The sequence below is a fragment of the Manis javanica genome, chromosome 10 (assembly GCF_040802235.1).
Source record: "Manis javanica isolate MJ-LG chromosome 10, MJ_LKY, whole genome shotgun sequence".
NCBI lineage: Eukaryota > Metazoa > Chordata > Mammalia > Pholidota > Manidae > Manis > Manis javanica.
In genome coordinates this window covers 54,040,871-54,060,480 of record NC_133165.1, presented here as the reverse complement: position 1 = coordinate 54,060,480, position 19,610 = coordinate 54,040,871, and the positions used below count along the sequence as shown (strand labels likewise).

Here is a 19,610-nt window from a genome sequence, read left to right as displayed (position 1 = left end):
TCAGCTTGGGCTCCAGAGTGAAGATACTATGGAACAAAGTCACCACCAAACAGTGATGGACATGTACTGTGAGTGAGGAAGAAACCTTGGTGGTTATTAGGCACTGAGAGTTATGTGGTCATTTGTTTTTGCAGCATAACCTAACCCTTCCTAATACAGTCATATAAGACTGAGAATATAAAGACTCCTAGAGAAGGAAGTAGTATATCTAGGTACATGGTGACAAGAACACTCTTCATGGCAAACCAGGCTTTAGACTCACCAGTGTCTTTGGAGGGAATGAACACAAAGCTGCTGTTGGTGACCTTGTATTTGGTGAGCAAGACTGGGAGCAAAACCAACATAAAGATGATCAGAAATATCACCAAATTTAGCAACACCAGAAATCTCAAGAAGGAGAAATAGGACTGAATTCCGGTGCCAAATTTCCCTGGAAAAAAGAAATCCAGACATCATTGACCAGGAGTATTGACCTACTACCCGCTGTTGATTCAGTCAGCCACGGAGGGCCGAAGTTGGAAGAACCATGGCAGGAGAGAGAGGAAGAAATGTTTAATTTTTTCTACTGTTGGTATTAAGCTTCTACTTACTAATGGTTTAAACTTTCCCTTGTAAATCTACACTCAATCTTGAATTAACTATTTGAGAATGGTATGAGGGAGAACTCAACATTTATCTTACCTCATAGGATATCTAATTGACTCAGCACCATTTATTAAAACACCTATTCTTTCTCCCATGAACTGCAGTAGTGCTTTTGTAATTGACTGTAAGTGTATGAATGTGTTTCTGATTTCTCTATTCTGTTTTGTTGGTCAACTTATCTGTCTGTTCACCAATACAAGGCTCTCTCATTACTCTAGACTTCTAACAATACTTGATAAATGATGCTATAGGTCTTTCAGCTTTGTTCTTCCTCAGGTATCCTTAGCTTTACACATCTTTATATAAATCTTAGAATCATCATATTGATTTTCACGCATACAAGCATGTGCATGCATGCACACACACGCACATGAAATCTGCTGAGATTCTGATTGGGATTACATGAAAAATAGAGGTGAATTTGAGCACAGAAATTCACATCTTCACAATATTGAGTCTTCTAATCCATGAACATAGTATATTTAGGTTCTTTAATTTCAGTATTTTACAGTTTTCTGTGCAGAATCATTGAACACCTTTCTAAAGATACATTCCTAGATATTTTGTTTTTTTGATGCTATTATGAATTGTATCATTTAAAAGTTTTTATTTTCTAAATGTCTGTTGCTGCTATGTAGAAATACCACTGGTTTTTTATGTAGAACTTGTATCTAGCAACCATGCTGAATTCACATTAATTTCAATAATTTTTTATTTTTTATTACCTACAAACTGGGTCTTCTGCAAAAAAAAAAAGACATCCTATTTCTTCCTTTCCTGTCATTTTCCTTCCTCCCCACATCATTGTATGTTGGCTAGGACTTCCAGGACAATGTTGAATAGCATCTGTGATAAGGAGCACCCTTTTCCTCAGTCTCAGAGGACTAGCAACCTCCACTTCCTACTTAATGAGTACCTAGCCAGCCAAGAAATTACAGGAGCTGAGTCACTGGAGAGAAAACCAAGGTCCCAGTTGCCCAGGGAGAACCTACGCTCCAACACACGAGCCATTTTCTAAACAAAAATCTCCAGAAAGGCCACCACTTAATAAGAGAGAGGAAGCCGGGCAGGGCAGCTATAACCTTGGGCTCTGAAACTTGACTGCCTGGCTTCAAATCCTGGTTCTGCCTCATCTTGGCTGAGTGAACTTGGGCAAGTATTTTAACCTCTCTGAGCCATACAAATGATAAAATACAAATATATGAAATGTTCTAATAGGGATTAACTGAGATAAGATGTAAAAAATAACACAACATCTGGTTCATAATAAAGGCTCAATAACGATTAGCTTTTATTATTTTGCCCCAAACATGATATTGCACTAGATCCCAAAACAAAAGTATGACTAGATGGTCGAAGTTTCAAGTAAGCCTATGAAGTCCCTTGTAATTATGTTACATTCCCCCAATAAAGCAACAATAAAAAAGACAGTTCATTGGATAGATTATCAATGGTATTCAATAGGTCTTAAAATAGTAATAATGGGGACAACATTTCTTCCATTTTTCCTGCCATGTTCCTTACAAACTTAATAAAATTCATTTTAGCAGATTCAAGGAGATGCTTGCAAACTGTTTTGCTTTATGGTAGAAACTAAAATCCTAAGAGGTATTTTACCCCTGGCTTTGCTATGTCACCCAAATGTTTTGATTTTATATTTTTTTGGTACAACTTCCTATTTTTGTATACTTGCTATGGACTGAGTTATGTCCCCTCCAAATTCACAAGCTTTAGCTCTTAATGTGATGGTATCTGGAGGTGGGGTTTTGGGAGGCGATTAGGTTTAGATGAGGTCATGAGAGTGGGCCCTGATGATAGGATTACTGTCCTTGTAAGAAGGGCTACCAGAGTACCCACTGTCTCTAATGTATCTCTCTCTCCCCAAGAGTGCACAAAGAGGAGGTCACGTGAGGACATGGTGAGGAGGCAGCCTGGTTTTGAACTTCCAGTCTCCAGAACTGTAAGAAAATAACTTTCCATTGTTTAAACCACTCAGTCTATGATATTTTGTTATGGTAGCCAGAGCTGACGAATGCAATACTGTGTTCTATTTCTTACCATTTTGGGAAGGTAGGGATTTTCATAAAATTACCAGATGAACCAGCAATTTCACACCTAGAAATTTCATACCCCAAAAGAACTTCCAGGAACATGGGCCACCTTTGGCAGCCTGGTGAAGCCTAATGAACCCCATCTCAGAATAATGTTTTAAATACACCAAGTACAGATAGATACATGATCATAGTATTGAAAACCAAATTTGTGACAGAATAATACATGAGCATCTTCATTAGCACATTAAATAAGAAGATCTAGTGGCAGATCTAATTGCTATAATTTTGAAATAGTGATGAGCACCATGGTATTCCAAGATCACTACAACTGGAAGGGATGGGAAAATAGCTATGGTTTTCCTGGTGACAGAGACACAGGTTCTAATCCTAACTGGGGTTTGTTGCTCGAATTTATCGGAAAGGAACTGCTAAATTTCAGCTGGCAGTTAGCGAAAAGGAATCTGGACCTTTTCCCCAGACATAGGAGACTTCTGCGAGGAACGTGTGAAGAACGTGTGAAGAATGTGGGCTTTGGTACCTTCTATGCTGCGAATGTCCTCCCGCCACAGCTCCAGGTGGGACATCATCTCTCGAGCCTTCTCAATGAACCTCTTCCAAGACTTGCTGCTATACCGTTTCCATTGGTCCCACTCAGATAAATACTTCATTTGGGCCTCCTCAATATCCCTGTGTTACAAAATGAGCATGTCAGTGACAATGGCAGTATCACCAAGCCTCAGCATCAAATAAAACCCCAGCAAAGAGGACGTGGAAAACCTGGAGCCCCTCACACATTGCTGGTGGGAATGTAAAGTGGCACGGCTGCTAGGGAAAACAGTTTGGCCATTCCTTGGAAATTTAAACATAAAATTACCAGATGAACCAGCAGTTTCACACCTAGAAATTTCATACCCCAAAAGAATTGAGAACGGTCTCATACAAAAACTGTATATGAATGTTCAGAGCAGCACTACTCACAATAGCCAAAAGGTGGAACAATCCAGATGTCCATCAATGGATGGATGGCTAAACAAAATGAGGGCTACCCATACAATGGAATATCATTCAGCCATAAAAAGGAATGAAGTACTGATATATGCTGAGGCTTGGATGATCCTTGAAAACATTTTACTAGATAGAAGAAGCTAGGCACAAAAGGTCACGTATTACAAGATTTCATTTATATGAAATGTCCAGAATGACAGGTTAGTGGTTGGCAAGGACAGAGGGGAGGGGGAAATGGGGTAACTGCAAACAACAATGAGGCTTTGGGGGATTGCAGAGTTGCAAGGAGCGGAGCCTGGGTCCCTGAACGACTGCCAAGTTCCCCCTTGACTCAAACCCCAGGACTTTTATCTGAGCAAGAAATAAACTTCTAATATGTTGAGCAATTACATGTTTGAGTAACTGTCACAGCAGCTTAGCTTACCCTAAGTAGTAAACTTTTAATTATGGGAACTCTTCAGGAAATGCATTCCATGCAAAAAACACACCTCTGTCCAAAACATCTATCATATGCCTCCCAGATGACTACTGAACAAACCTTAGCCTCCTTTTCTCAGAAATGTTCAGTGCATACTTTCGAATTGATTGGCTATTGAGGTTTTCAGTGATTCCTCCCTCCAGTTGGGAGCTGTAAGAGTCTGTTGGCTTTAGCAAAGTGCCACTCTGCTTGTCTCGGGAAGGGATGGTTGTCCTTTTGCGTGCAATAGACTGGTAGCTTGGCAATTCTTGAAGGAAATTCACAGGTGGAGAAGAAAAGCAACTGGAGTCCAAAGAGAGGTTCTCTGCATAAGAAAGAAGAAAACCATTATTCACCTCAGTGAACTTGGGAACCAAAAAACAAAACTTGTATATAAGGCTTGGATCTCAGAGACCAAAACTAAACCTTGCAGGTAGTCACTAGCCTGGGCGACTGACAAAAACATTTGTATCTTAATTATTTTATTTACCAGAATGGTGCTCATGACAATGAAATCATCTGCAAATTGGTTCACTTTCAGCAGACATGTTTGCAAATATGCTTTAAGTTACATGTTATCTGAGTTACAGTGTTTGGCTGCATCCACCATCTAAATGTGTGGCCGTAGGCAGTTATCTGAACTCATATTCTTCACTGTCTATTGAGGCTAATAATATTCGCCCCAACTTCTTTCACATAGTATAGAGAATAATGAAGCATGGGATAACATTTGAAAAGCATAAAGTACTGTACAAACACACAGTAAAAACAAGATCAACAACAATATAATAGTAGTGTTTATGAGCATTTTCCTATGCACTGTTAAGTGCCTCACACATACTCATAGGATCTGGGCTGGCCTGTGATCTGCTTGGACCAACAGAATGCAGCAGAAATGATGCTGTGCCAGTTCTAAGCCTGGCTTAAGGAGGCCTTGCTGGCTTCTGCTGCTCTCTGGACCCTGGATGCCACCATGTGAACAAGCCCAAGCTAACCTGCTGGAGGACGAGACCATGTGGAGTAGGGGTGATCGCCCCATCTTAGACCATCCCAAACCAGCCTACAGCCAGTTGTTGCCCAGCAGACGACAGATATGCACACAGACTGAGGTAGGTACTATTAATATCCCCACTTTACAGATGAGAAAATACGGTAATTGATGGGCTACCCATCCCCTTGCCCTGGTCTTCAAATCCCTGCATGATCCGACTCCTTCTTCCTCTCCAGCTCTTCAGGCTCTCTGCACTCCAACCATACATTTTTAGAATCTTTCATATACTAAAATGTGCCCATGTTCCCTCCTCCTCAGAGCCTTTGCATATGCTGTTCCCTCTGCTTGGAATGAACTTGCCTCTTTATCCTCTTAGCTCCCACTCAGATGTCCCTGCCTCACTACACTATTGCAGGTGCTTTGTCACACATTTTCCCACACCCAGTAAGTCCTTTACAGCACTCAAATACTTATTTGTGTGACTATGTGAGTACATCTGTCCCCCTGTAGGCTGTAAGTTCTCAGAGGACAGGGACTGTGATGATTTCCTCACCACTGCAACCTGGGCCTGAGCAGCATCCTGAGCTCAGAGCAGGAATTCAATTAAATACTTATTGGATCAATGAGTGAATGGATGGCAGTCCTAATTTGTCCATGCACAAAAAGCCTGTGAGTGGGGGGCTGGAAACAAACAGGTTTGCCTGACTCAAAAATCTCTATTTGCTCGACTCCCATCAGGCCACAGGTGGAAGTTAAGTTTTGCTGTACCTCCTGCATCAGTCTGAGAGCAAGGGCTTTGGGTTGGAGGTGAGGGATATCGCCTTCTAGATGGGTGATCAAGGTGGGTGAGTTTAGTTGTGGGAAGAACACTTTCAGGGGAGACAAACAGGAAACAGGAGAAATAGGAGGCAGCCTTAAGTACCTAAGTAATTCCTCTATTAGGCAGCAAAGCTTTTATGACTTGGTGTTGGATGCTAAATTGTTTAGGTTTGACTATCAGCTCTGTGGATTTTCAGCTGTGTGTGTCTTCTAGAAAGTTACATAACCTCTCTGAGCTGTTTCCTCTTGTCAAATATTCATTCAACAAACATATCTACTATGTATCAGACCTAGAGGTAGGGATACTGCAGTGAACAAAACAAATGCTTTACTCATAGGGCACTTATAATCTGAGGTGGAGGCAGGGGATAATCAGACAATAAATAGGCATGAATTTTATGCCAAGAGATAGCAATTAAAAAACCAGAGTGGAATAAGGCGACAGAGATGATGGGTGGGGTACACTGTTTTTGATAAGTTGGAGCCCAGGTACAGTCTCTCTATTAAGGCAGGATTTAAGCTGAGGATAAATATAGGGAGGGCATGGGCACTACGGATATTTGGGGAAGACCATCCCAGGAGAGGGAAACAGTAAGTGCAAAGGCCCTGAGGCTAGGTGTGCATGGCATGCTTGAGAAGAACACAGAGGCCTATGTGGCTGGAGAAGAGTGAATGAACTGGAACCTGGTAATCTCTTTTGTTGGTGGCCCCTTATGTGGCACATCAGTCCTTCTGGGCTGGATCTGTGACTTGCTTTAACCAAAAGATGCAACAGAAGCAACACTCTGCCAGTTCTAGACCCAAGCCTTAAAAGGGCCTGGAAGCTTCCACTTTAGTGCTCTTAGGAGCCTGGAGCTGCCATGTAAGAAGTCTGGCTATGCTGCTAGGACAGCCACATGGAGAGGAAGAGGCCCCAGGCCTCCAAGGAGAACCAAAGTCCCAGGCTTATGAGCCCAGCAAGGCATTGCAGCCAGTCCCCAGACTTCCAGGTCATCCTTGCTAGGCACCACCATTGCCAAGAAGAGGCCATCTGGATGCTTGTGCCCCAGCAGACACCACATGCAGTGATCTGAGCAAATAATCTCCTCTGTGCTCTGCTGATTTCCTGATGCACAGCATCAGCTGATAGAATAAAACAGCTTTAGCCATCATGTTTGGAGTAGTTTGTTTAGCAACAGTAAGCAAATGGGATGGGGAGAATGGAAAGCAGGGGTCAGAGAGGAGGCTGTAGCCAGACCAAGTCAGACTTTGTGAGCTGGGTATGATCCTTGGATGTGATAGATGGCAAGCCACTGAGGCTCTGAGCTGAAGCATGTGATCTGACCATGTTTTAAAGATTCAGTCTGGATGGGTTGCAAGGCTGGGGTCACCTTACCAGCACTAAAGGTGATCATCTAGGTAGAAACACTCAGCACAGTGTCAGGCACACAGTGGGCTGTATAAACATACTTAGAGCTAACAGAACGAGGGAGCACTGGGAGGAGGGAACCAGCCAGGGCCTTGATCTAAGTTGGATCTGACAGGGTAGTTCTGTAATCTTTGCCTCTGACGGGCATGTTCACACAAAACAGAAAAGCTGTCTCACTGCACATGACACACAGACACGTGCCTGGAGTCCTGCCATCCACCAAGTGGGAGCCTGCAAATCTCACTCAACCTTCATTTCCCTGGCCCAGCACATCCTGAGGATATGACACTCCCATTAGTAATGTGGCTCCCTAAAGCAAATATGGGGGGGTGCGGGAAGGGCCTGGAGGATAGAGGGTCCAGCCCTGGCTGGAGGTCACGCCACTCTCCAGACAGCAACAAAGAGCTGTTATTAATCTTGAACAAAGGTCTTTGAATATGGAGCAGCTGTGACCTCCTGAATATTCAGTAATGTGGGGTCAGGAACCGAGGGCTGGAGCTGGAGCCTGAGCTGGCTTGTCACCCACTAGCCAGGCCACCCCAGGCAAGACAATGCCCAGCTCTGAGCAGCACATTTCTCATGTCACAAATGGGGGATATCATACCATGGACCTCATCAGCGTGATTGTGAAGACAAAGGTCCAAGCAATACGAATAAGGTTGGCTAGGGTTTATTGAGTTCTTGTGCCAGGCTATTTGAAGTATTCAATATGTATTACCACCAGACTTAATACTCTGAATTACTCTTTAAATAGAATAAGCCCATTTAACGGATGGAGAAACTGAGTGTTGGAGAGGTTAGTGCCTTGTCCACTCATACAGCTGGGAAGTATTGGAACTAGGATCCTATCACAGGCTTGTCAAATGCAAAAGTTAGTCTCTTCACCAAGAAATGGTTTGGTGGGCCATGGATTTGAAAGCACTTTGTGAACACTAAAATGCCATACAGGAAGAATAGGTCTATTCACATTTCATAAGGGTAGTCCCCAGTGAAAAGCTGTATTTTCAAAATGGCCATCATTGAAGAGGAATGACTGTTCCTCTTCAGATGTTCTTGAGAAATTAATCAGCTTCAAATAATAAATCATGCCTTTGAACACAGGCATCATTATTTTTATAACTATGATCTACCTCCTCCATTTTCATATAGAACCACACACATGCTGTCATCCAAGGAGAACCAAAGTCCCAGGCTTATGAGCCCAGCATCTGATATCTCACTCCAACCTGTACAGGCTTTACTGTCCTGGCTTTTCCACAGAGAAACTGAGGCCCAGGGAGAAGGCAGCTTGCCTAAGACTTGGATGTCAAACCCTTGGTTGAACTGCTTCTTGTAGGATGTCAAACCCTTGGTTGAACTGCTTCTTACAGGGAGATCACATCACCTCTTGAGTTTGTTTTGTCATCCCTAGAGTATGTCTCAGTAGAGTCATTGTCAGATGTTCCTCCTGAGTTGGTCTGGCTGAAAGTGTCATCAGCATGGCCACTTTAGTCACACAGTCAGTGTGTGGGTTGCTTGTTGACTAGCTGCATGGGAGGCAGGAGTATATTTCAGATATTGGGGTGCCTTCATCTGGAAATAACTAGAATCTGCTGACCCATTGGAGCCAACAAAAACTGGATTTCAGCAATTAGGAGATTATTTAAGTGGGAGGATGACTGGGTCATTATAGCAAATGTCGGGGCAGAGCAGTCTTTTTTTTTTTTTGAGGGCATCTCTCATATTTATTGATCAAATGGTTGTTAACAACAATAAAATTCAGTATAGGGGGGTCAATGCTCAATGTACAATCATTAATCCATCTCAAGCCTAATTCTCATCAGTCCCCAATCTTCTGAAGCATAACGAACAAGTTCTTACATGGTGAACAAATTCTTACAGTGAATAAGTTCTTACATGGTGAACAGTACAAGGGCACTCATCACAGAAACTTTTGGTTTTGATCACGCATTATGAACTATAAACAATCAGGTCAAATATGAATATTTGTTTGATTTTTATACTTGATTTATATGTTGATCCCACATTTCTCCCTTTATTATTATTATTTTTTTATTTTTAATAAAATGCTGAAGTGGTAGGTAGATGCAAGATAAAGGTAGAAAACATAGTTTAGTGTTGTAAGAGGGCAAATGTAGATGATCAGGTATGTGCCTATGGACTAAGTATTAATCCAAGCTAGACAAGGGCAGCAAAACATCCACGGATGCAGAAGATTTCTCTCAAAGCAGGGGGGATGAGGTTCTGAGCCACACCTCTGTTGATCCCCAATTTCTCACCTGATGGCCCCCCTGCGACTGTGCCTGTCTTAGGTTGTTCCTCCCTTGAGGAATCTTACCCGTCACAGAGCAGTCTTTAGTGCCTTTTCTGTTATCTGGTATTCTTCCAGGTTAAGTCTCATTGGGGCCTAAGGCAGTGTCTTGCTCACAGAAGCCCATCCATTGAATGAATGAAGGAATGAATGAATGAAATGGAATGAATGAATTAATATGATGGAAGGAATTAAATGAAATAGAAGGAAATGAATGAATGAAATGGAATGAATTGAATGAAATGGAATGAATGAGTGAATGAATGAATGAATTTAATAAAATGGAAGGAATTGAATGAATGAACAAATTGAATGAAATGGAATAAATGAATGAATGAAATGGAAGGAAGGAATGAAATGGAATGAATGAATGAATGGAATGAAATGGAAGGAATGGAATGAAATGGAAGGAATTGAATGAAATGGGAGGAAAGAGTGAAATGGAATGAATGAATGAATGACTTGAATGAAATGGAAGGGAATGAAGGAAATGGAAGGAAGGAATTAATGAATGAATGAGTTGAATGAAATGGAAGGGAAGGAATGAAATAAATAATGGGAGGGAAGGAATGAAATATAAATAAATAATGGCAGGTAGGGAATGAAATAATATAAATAAATAATGGCAGGGCGGGAAGGGAGGAAAAGGGAGAGAAAAGGAGGGAGGGAGGGAGGAAAGGAGAAGGAAGGAAGGAAGGAAGGAAGGAAGGAAGGAAGGAAGGAAGGAAGGAAGGAAGGGAGGGAAGGAGAAAGGGAGGGAGGAACTGAATGAGTACACAGCTCCAAGGACCCCCTCCGTGATAGCCAGCCTACTGCACCTTTCTCCCAGCCAGCCCCACCTGGCTCGCAAACTGGCAAACCCTACAGCAACTACAAATGCAAAGCATAGAGCCTTATACCTGTGTGCTCAGCCCACTGGTTCAGGCAGTGGAGACAGGCATAGCAGCTGGGAAGCAGAAAACAGCTCTTTCCTCCCCCCAGGCACCAGTACTGCTCCCCTGCAATCCCAACATTGCTTCAGGGGCTGAGCAGCTCCAGAGAGTAGAGCTTCTGGGCACTAGAGGGCGCCATATACAAATATGAAATGCCAAAGGAACCTGGTACAGAGTAAAATTAATATAACCCCTGAGAAAGATGACATGGACCTCATGACTCTTCCTGAAAGGGAGTTCAAAATAAAAATCATCAACATGTTCATGGAGGTATGGAAAGATATTCAAGAACTCAGGAATGAATTCCGGTCAGAGATCCAATCATTGAAGAGCACAATGGAGGGTATTAAAAGCAGATTAGATACGGTGGAGGAGACAATAAGTGAAATAGAAACTAGAGAAGAGGAATACAAAGAAGCTGAGGCACAGACAGAAAAAAGGATCTCTAAGAATGAAAGAATATTGAGAGAACTGTGCAACCAATCCAAATGAAACAATATTCACATTATAGGGGTACCAGAAGAAGAAGAGAGAGAAAAAAGAGATAGAAAGTTTCTTTGAGGAGGTAATTGCTGAAAAGTTCCCCAATCTGGGGAAGGCGATAGTCTCTCAGGCCATGGAAATCCACTGATCTCCCAACACAAGGGACCCAAGGAAGACAACAACAAGACATATAGTATTTAAATGGCAAAGATCAATGATAAGGACAGACTCCTAAAAGCACCCAGAGAGAGAAATAAGATCACATACAAAGGAAAGCCCATCAGGTTAACATCAGACTTCTCAGCAGAAACCTTACAGGCCAGAAGTAAGTGGCATGATGTATTTAATGCAATGAAGCAGAAGGGCCTGGAACCAAGATTACTTTATTTGGCAAGACTATCATTTAAATTTGAAGGAGGGATTAAACAATTTCCAGATAAACAAAAGCTGAGAGAATTTACCTCCCACAAACCATCTCTACAGTCTATTTTGGAGGGACTGCTATAGATGGAAGTGTTCCCAAGGTTTAATAGCTGTCACCAGAGGTAATAAAACCACAGTAAAGAAAGTAGAACAGCTAATTACTAAGCAAATGCAAAATTAAATTAACTACCTCCAAAGTTAATCAAGGGATAAAGAGTACTGTATATGATACCTAATATGTAAAGAATGGAGGAGGAAGAAAAAGGAGGAGAAAAAGAAAAGAACCTTTAGATTGTGTTTGTAATAGCATATTAAGTGAGTTAAGTTAGACCCTTAGATAGTAAGGAAGTTACCCTTGAACCTTTGGTAACCACAGATCTAAAGTCTGCAATGGCAATTAAGTACATACCTATTGATAATCACCCTAAATGTAAATGGACTGAATGCACCAATCAGAAGACATAGAGTCACTGAATGGATAAAAAAACAAGACCCATCTATCTATATGCTGCCTACAAGAGACTTACTTTAACCCCAAAGACATACACAGACTAAAAGTGAAGGGATGGAAAAAGATATTTCATGCAACTAATAGAGAGAAAAAAGCAGGAGTTACAGCACTTATATCAGACAAAATACTTTAAAACAAAAAAAGTCACAAGAAACAAAGAAGGACATTACATAATGATAAAGGGGTCAATCCAACAAGAAGATATAACCATTATAAATATCTATGCTCCCAACACAGGAGCACCTACATATGTGAAACAAATACTAACTGAATTAAAAGGGGAAATAGAATGCAATGCAGTCATTATAGGAGACTTCCACACTCCATTAACTCTGAAGGACAGATCAACCAGAGAGAAAATAAGTTAGGACACAGAGGCACTGAACAACACATTAGAACAGATGGACCTAACAGACATCTGCAGAACTCTACACCCAAAAGCAGCAGAGTACACATTCTTCTCAAGTGCACATGGAACATTTTCAAGAATAGATCATATACTAGGCCAAAAAAGAGCCTCAGTAAATTAAAAAAGATTGACATTGTACCAACCAGTTTCTCAGACCACAAAGGTATGAAACTAGAAATAAATTATGCAAAGAAAATGAAAACTCCCACAAACACATGGAGGCTTCACAACATGCTCCTAAATAACCAATGGGTCAGTGACCAAATAAAAACAGAGATCAAGCAATATATGGAGACAAATGACAACAATAATTCAACACCGCAAAAATCTGTGGGACGCAGCCAAGGCCATGCTAAGAGGAAAGTATATTGCAATACAGGCCTACCTCAGGACAGAAGAACAATCCCATATAAGCAGTCTAAACTCACAATTAATGAAACTAGAAAAAGAAGAAAATATGAGGCCCAAAGTCAGTAGAAGGAGGGACATAATAAAGATCAGAAATAAATAAAATCAAGAAGAATAAAATAGAATCAATGAAAGGAAGAGCTGGTTCTTTGAGAAAATAAACAAAATAGATAAACCCCTAGCCAGACTTATCAAGAAAAAGGAGAGTCTGCACACATAAACAGAATCAGAAATGAGAAGGAAAAATCACTACAGACACCACAGAAATACAAAGAATTATTAGGGAATACTATGAACAATCATATGCTAACAAACTGGATAAGCTAGAAGAAATGGACAACTTGCTAGAAAAATACAACCTTCCAAGGCTGACCCAGGAAGAAACAGAGAATCTGAACAGACCAATTACCAGCAACGAAATTGAACTGGTAATCAAAAAACTACGTAAGAACAAAACCCCTCAACCAGATGGCTTCACCGCTGAATTTTATCAAACATTTAGTGAAGATCTAATACCCATCCTCCTTAAAGTTTTCCAAAGAGTAGAAGAAGACGGAATACTTCCAAACTCATTCTATGAGGCCAGCATCACTCTAATACCAAAACCAGGCAAAGACACCACAAAAAAGAAAACTATAGACCAATATCCCTGATAAACATAGATGCAAAAATACTCAACAAAATATTAGCAAACTAAATTCAAAAATACATCAAAAAGATCGTCCATCATGATCAAGTAGGATTTATTCCAGGGATGCAAGTATGGTACAACATTCGAAAATCCATCATCATCATCCACCACATCAACAAAAAGAAGGACAAAACCACATGAAGGATCATCTCCATAGATGCTGAAAAAACATTTGACAAAATTCAACATCCATTCATGATAAAAACTCTCAACAAAATGAGTATAGAGGGCAAGTACCTCAACATAATAAAGGCCATATATGACAAGCCCACAGCCAACTTCATACTGAACAGTGAGAAGCTGAAAGATTTTCCTTTAAGATCAGGAACAAGACAAGGATGCTCACTTTTCCCACTTCTATTCAACATAGTACTGGAGGTCCTAGCCATGGCAGAGAACACAAAGAAATAAAAGGCATCCAGATTGGCAAGGAAAAAGTTAAACGGTCCCTGTTTGCAGATGACATGATATTGTACATAAAAACCCTAACAAATCCACTCCAAAATGACTAGATCTAATATCTGAATTCAGCAAAGTTGCAGGATACAAAATTAACACACAGAAATCTGTGGTATTCCTATACACCAACAATGAACTAGCAGAGAGAGAAATCAGGAAAACAATTCCATTCACAACTGTATCAAAAAGAATAAAATACCTAGGAATAAACCTAAACAGGGAAGTGAAAGACATATACTCTGAAAACTACAAGACAGTCATGAGAGAAATTAAAGAAGATACCAATAAATGGAAACACATCCTGTGCTCATGGATAGGAAGAATCAATATTGTCAAAATGGCCATCCTGCCTAAAGCAATCTATAGATTCAATGCAATTCCTATCAAAATAGCAATAGTATTCTTCAACAAACTAGAGAAAATCATTCTAAAATTCATATGGAACCAAAAAAGACCTTGAATAGCCAAAGCAATTCTGAGAAGGAAGAATAAAGGATTATGCTCCCCAACCTCAAGCTCTAGTACAAAGCCACAGTAATCAAGACAATTTGGTACTGGCAGCAGAACAGACCCATAGACCAATGGAACAGACTAGAGAGTCCTGATATAAACCCAATCATATATGGTCAATTAATATATGATAATGGAGCCATGGACATACAATGGGGAAATTACAGCCTCTTCAACAGCTGGTGTTGGCAAAACTGGACAGCTACATGCTAGAAAATGGAACTGGATTATTGTTTAACCCCATACACAAAAGTAAACTCAAAATGGATTCGAGACTTGAATGTAAGTCATGAAACCATAAAACTCTTAGAAGACAACATAGGCAAACATCTCCTGAATATAATAAGCATGAGCAACTTCTTCCTGATGCATCTCCTTGAGCAAGGGAAACAAAAGCAAAAATGAACTCATGGGACTACATCAAACTAAAAAGTTTCTGTACAGCAAAGGACACCATCAACAGAACAAAAAGGCATCCTACATTATGGAAGAATATATTTGTAAATGACATATCTGACAAGGGGTTAACATCCAAAATATATAAAGAACTTACATGCCTCAACACCCAAAAAGCAAATAACCCAATTAATAAATGGGCAGAGGATATGAAGAGACAGTTCTCCAAAGAAGAAATTCAGATGGCCAACAGACACATGAAAAGATGCTCCACATCACTAATCATCAGGGAAATGAAAATTAAAACCACAATGAGATATCACCTCACACCAGTAAGGATTGCCACCATCCAAAATACTAAGAATAACAAATGCTGGCAAGACTGTGGAGAAAGGGGAACCTTCCTACACTGCTGGTGGGAATGTAAGCTAGTTCAGCCATTGTGGAAAGCAATATGGAGGTTCCTCAAAAACTAAAAATAGAAATACCATTTGACCTGGGAATCCCACTCCTTGGAATTTACCTGAAGAATACAACTTCTCAGATTCAAAAAGACATATGCACCCCTATGTTTATCGCAGCATTTTTTACAATAGCCAAGATATGGAATACTATTCGGCCATAAGAAAGAAACAAATCCTACCATTTGCAACAACATGGATGGAGCTGGAGGACATTATGCTCAGTGAAGTAAGCTAGGCAGAGAAAGACAAATGCGAAATGATTTCCCTCATTTGTGGAGTACAACAATGAAGAAAAACTGAAGGAACAAAATAGCAGCAGACTCAGACTCCAAGAAGGACCTCGTGGTTACCAAAGGAGAGGGGTATGGGAAGGCAGCTGGAGAGGGAGGGGGAAGGGGATTGAGGGGTATTATGTTTAGTACACATGGTGTGGGGGATCACGGGGAGAACAGTGTAGCACAGAGAAGGGAAATAGTGAATCTGTGGCATCTTGCTGCACTGATGGACAGCGACTGCATTGGGGAATGGGTTGGGACTTGATAATATGGGTAAATGTAGTAACCACGTTGTTTTTTCATGTGAAACCTTTGTAAGAGTGTTTATCAATCATACCTTAATAAAAAAATTTAGAGGATAAAAATAAGCTGGCAAAAAATACTGATGGAGATGCTGACTGTATATTATTACATTTTTCCTATCTCAGGTGTTTCACACAAACCAGCCCTATTACAACTGTGCTTTTTTTGTTATTTATCAAAAAATGATCAAATGCTCATGCACACCCAGTTTGATGTTACCAATAAGGTGATGTAGACATTGATATCAGAACTTTTAAGACTTCTTTCCACTCATATTTTGTGGGTGAACTCTTTTATTTTGGATGCTGACTGGAGGTACAGCACCCAATTTGTGCTCCCAGGTACCAAGGGTCTTAACCCAGGGGTCCACAGTCCCAAGGATCTAGCTGAAGCTGCTATGACTCCAGCAGGTGTTCCAAGACCAGGGACTCATTACTGCCTTACTGCTGAAAGGCCACCCACCCATCCATTCATTCATTCACTCACTCATTTGGTCACTTGAAACCATTTGCTGAGCCACTGCTAGGTGCCAGCCAAGCACTGGTCTAAGACTGGGGCATATGAACATGACACACAAATTCCCCTGCCTTTATGGGACTTAGATTCCAGTCAGAGGAGACAGATAGTAAACAAGTAAGAACAATATATTTCATATGGTGAGAAGTGAATGGAGAAAAATAAGGCAAAGATAGTTTGAGGAAAGCCAGAAGGGAGGGAAGAAGCTATGTGGTAACCTGGGAGAAGAGCATCCAAGGCAGAGAGAAGAGCATGTACAAAGGCCCTGAGGCAGGAAAGCTGCCCAGGCAGTTTGAGGAATAAAGAGGAGGCCAGGGTGGCTGAGGGAGAGTCAGCAGAGAAGAAAGTGATGGGGTAGGAGTTCAGGGGAGAAGCAGGCCAGACCATACAGGGCCTGTGGACCATGAGGACTTTGGCTTCTACTTGGGTACAGTGGGAGCCATGAGGGGTTTTGAGGAATGACAATATCTGACTCAGATTTAACTGACCTCTCTTGTCTACCCTGTGGTGATTTCTGTCCTTGAGCTGTGCAGGTTGGCATGGCTAAACACATACCAGGGCATTGTGTATCAGGCTGCCCTGTCCTTCTGCAATGATGGAAATGTTCTATAGCTGTACTGTCCAATAGCCACATGTGGCTACTGAGCAACTGAAATGTGGCTGGTCAGACTGAGGAAATGAATTTTTAATTTTGTTGGACTTTATTAAGTTCACATTTCCATAGTCACATCTGGCTACTGGCTACTGTATTTAATGGACAACATACAGGGGCCTCACTCTCAGGAGCCCTGAGCCTAGGCTGAGAGGGGAGGAACCAGGGGCCTTGCAAGACTCCTGCATCTGCCAGGCTTCTGCCAGGCTTCAGAACTGCAGGGCTGGGAGGACCTGCATGAGTCATGCCACCTGGTGCCTGGGTGGGGCTTGGGGACTGGCTGGGTCCAGAGCTTTATGACAGCAGGAACAAGCAACCTTTGGGAGCAGTGACTGACTGGGTATCCGGAGCCATGGTAGGCCCAGAACTCAAGTGTCCTGGTTTTCAAGTCAGCGGGGCATCTGGAGAGCTGTCCGTGGGGCAGGCACTGTGATTCTGTCTGAGAAGGCAAAGCGAAATGGTGGTGATGAGCCCAGCCCCCACAGCCTGCTGCCTCGATTCAAATCCAATTCTACTTGCCACCTGTGTAACCTGGCCAGTTTCTTGACCATTCTGTGCCTCAGTTTCCCACCTGTTAAAATGGGGATAGTGGTTTCCACTGGCACAGCCGTGCTGGAGGTTAGATGGCTATTACATCTAAAGTGCTTAGAAAAGATGTGAGCAACCTTTTCAGTAAAGGGCCAGATAGTAAATAATATTTATTACCACACAGTCTCTGTCACAGCTACTCAGCTGTGTGGTTTAGCAGGAAAGCAGCCACATCCATAAATGAGTGGGCATGACTGTGTTCTAATAAATTATTTATAAAAGTAGGCGGTGCTTGGATTTGGCCCATGGGTTGTAGTTTGCAGACCTTGGCTTAGAGCAGTGCCCAAGGCTGTAGGCTATGACTCTGACTACTTATTGATGAACTAAATGTACAGGAAGATTTTGTTTGCTCTGGGGCAGCTTCTTGCTATGGGCTTTATTAAATGACTCCTTCTGTGAAGTTTCTCTTCCTTGGCGAGAATCTCTCCAAAAAGGATTTCTGGTGTTCCCAGAAGGAACAGTAACAACTAGCCTTTACTGAGCATTTACCACATATCATGATTATGCCAAACCCTTTATATATTTCCCTTCTGTGACCCTCACAGTTTATCTCATGGGTTCTTCTTACATATTACTCTCACACTGCAATATGAAAAGTTCAGAGACGAACTTGGCCCAAGGTTGAGCCAAGGTCTGATCCCTGAGGGCAGAGACCTGGGAGATTAGCTTGCATCCTGTACGTAATACGTGCTCAGTAAGCATTTGTCAAATGAATACTCTAGCTCCAGATCACAACACTAATGTCCTCCTGTTTCAGTATCTTGTCAAGTATCCTGAAAGCCTGTTGCCACAAGGTAAAATGAGCAAATAACACCTACTTCACTGAATTGCTGTGAGGAAGTCAAGGAAGCCACACGTTTGAGTCCAAAATCAAACTGCTGACCCGGGCCTACCAGATCCTCAGGAACAGGCTCCTGCTTGCCTGACTTCATCCTGTCTCCTCCTCCTCAGAGCTCCAGTCTGAGGCTTTCTGGGACACACCCCACCTTCAGCCCTGCTTGCCTCTGAAGGCTTTTCCCACATGCACTTCATATGATCAGCTCTTTCACATCTCTCGGCCTCAGCTCAGGAGTGTGCTCCTCAGAGACCTTCCTGAGCACCCTGTCTAAGCAGGCCCCTCCTGCCTCTCCTATCTCATCCCTGTTTCCTTCTCAGCAGTTACAGTCATCCATAACTACTCTCGTTTCCTCTTTACCTGTTTAGCATCTCCCCTGCTGGACTGGAAGCTTCCTGGAAGCCTTTGCCTTGTCTGCCTCTCTTGCCACTAGATCCCAGGCCTGGCACATGCTCACGGCTCAGGGTCAGCTCCCCACCCCTCCTCCTCTTGAGGGCAGGGGGGCGGAGGTGCCCTGCAGATTGGGGGTGGTCCCACACCCAAACATTGCTCCTTTAAAAAGCAACCAGATTGCATCAAAGGTTACAACACTGAGAAGTCATTTCCCCCTTTTATACCTCTAAATTCTTCACTTCCTGGAAAAAAAACAAAAAAGCTGGACCTTTGGGCCTAATCTGGGCTGAGTTGCTGGGCAGAACTCAGACTCCTCCAGACAGAGGAGAAAAACAACTCAAGTCAGATAGCTGGCTCACCAAAGAAGCCCTGTTGCCTAGGATGACATGCACAGTCCCCAGCTGTGTCCAGAACTACAGAAGATTCCCCCTCCCAGGATGCTCTAAGAGTGATGAGTGACCCAGAAGAATGGGCTTAGGAGGTAAGGGGGAAAAAATAAACACTGCAGGAAGAATGGTTGCTTGTTCAAATTTAATACAATCTATTGGACTGAAGCAACCCAAAGAATAATTGGATAACTATACAGTATCTAACAGCATTTCTCCAGGAAGTACAGGGGCACAGCACATGAAGTCACTGCATCTTATAATTTTAGGGCTGGAGAAGGCCCTA

General features: G+C 42.0%; 1 protein-coding gene and 1 long non-coding RNA gene across 7 annotated transcripts in view; one reads left to right on the top strand and one right to left on the bottom strand.

Annotated features, from left to right (window-relative positions):
• Positions 1–19,610, top strand: part of LOC140844089 (uncharacterized) — a 79,779-nt gene that overhangs the window by 42,538 nt on the left and 17,631 nt on the right. The window contains exons 2-3 of one of the 2 annotated variants that reach the window (XR_012122300.1): positions 2,532–2,605; positions 5,009–5,270. This is a non-coding gene — a long non-coding RNA (uncharacterized lncRNA). Of the gene's footprint in view, positions 1–2,531; positions 2,606–3,177; positions 3,316–5,008; positions 5,271–19,610 lie in introns of those variants that run through there. The other variant, XR_012122301.1, reaches the window with a different exon arrangement.
• TMC7 (transmembrane channel like 7) overlaps positions 1–19,610 on the bottom strand; it is a 63,002-nt gene that overhangs the window by 39,441 nt on the left and 3,951 nt on the right. For 4 of the 5 annotated variants that reach the window (XM_073215509.1, XM_073215507.1, XM_073215506.1 and 1 more), the window contains exons 2-4: positions 4,243–4,486; positions 3,238–3,386; positions 263–430 (exon numbers count right to left, since the gene is read on the bottom strand). In XM_073215509.1, the coding sequence (XP_073071610.1) occupies positions 263–430; positions 3,238–3,386; positions 4,243–4,486 (561 nt within the window). The remainder of the gene's footprint in view (positions 1–262; positions 431–3,237; positions 3,387–4,242; positions 4,487–19,610) is intronic. The other variant, XM_073215508.1, reaches the window with a different exon arrangement.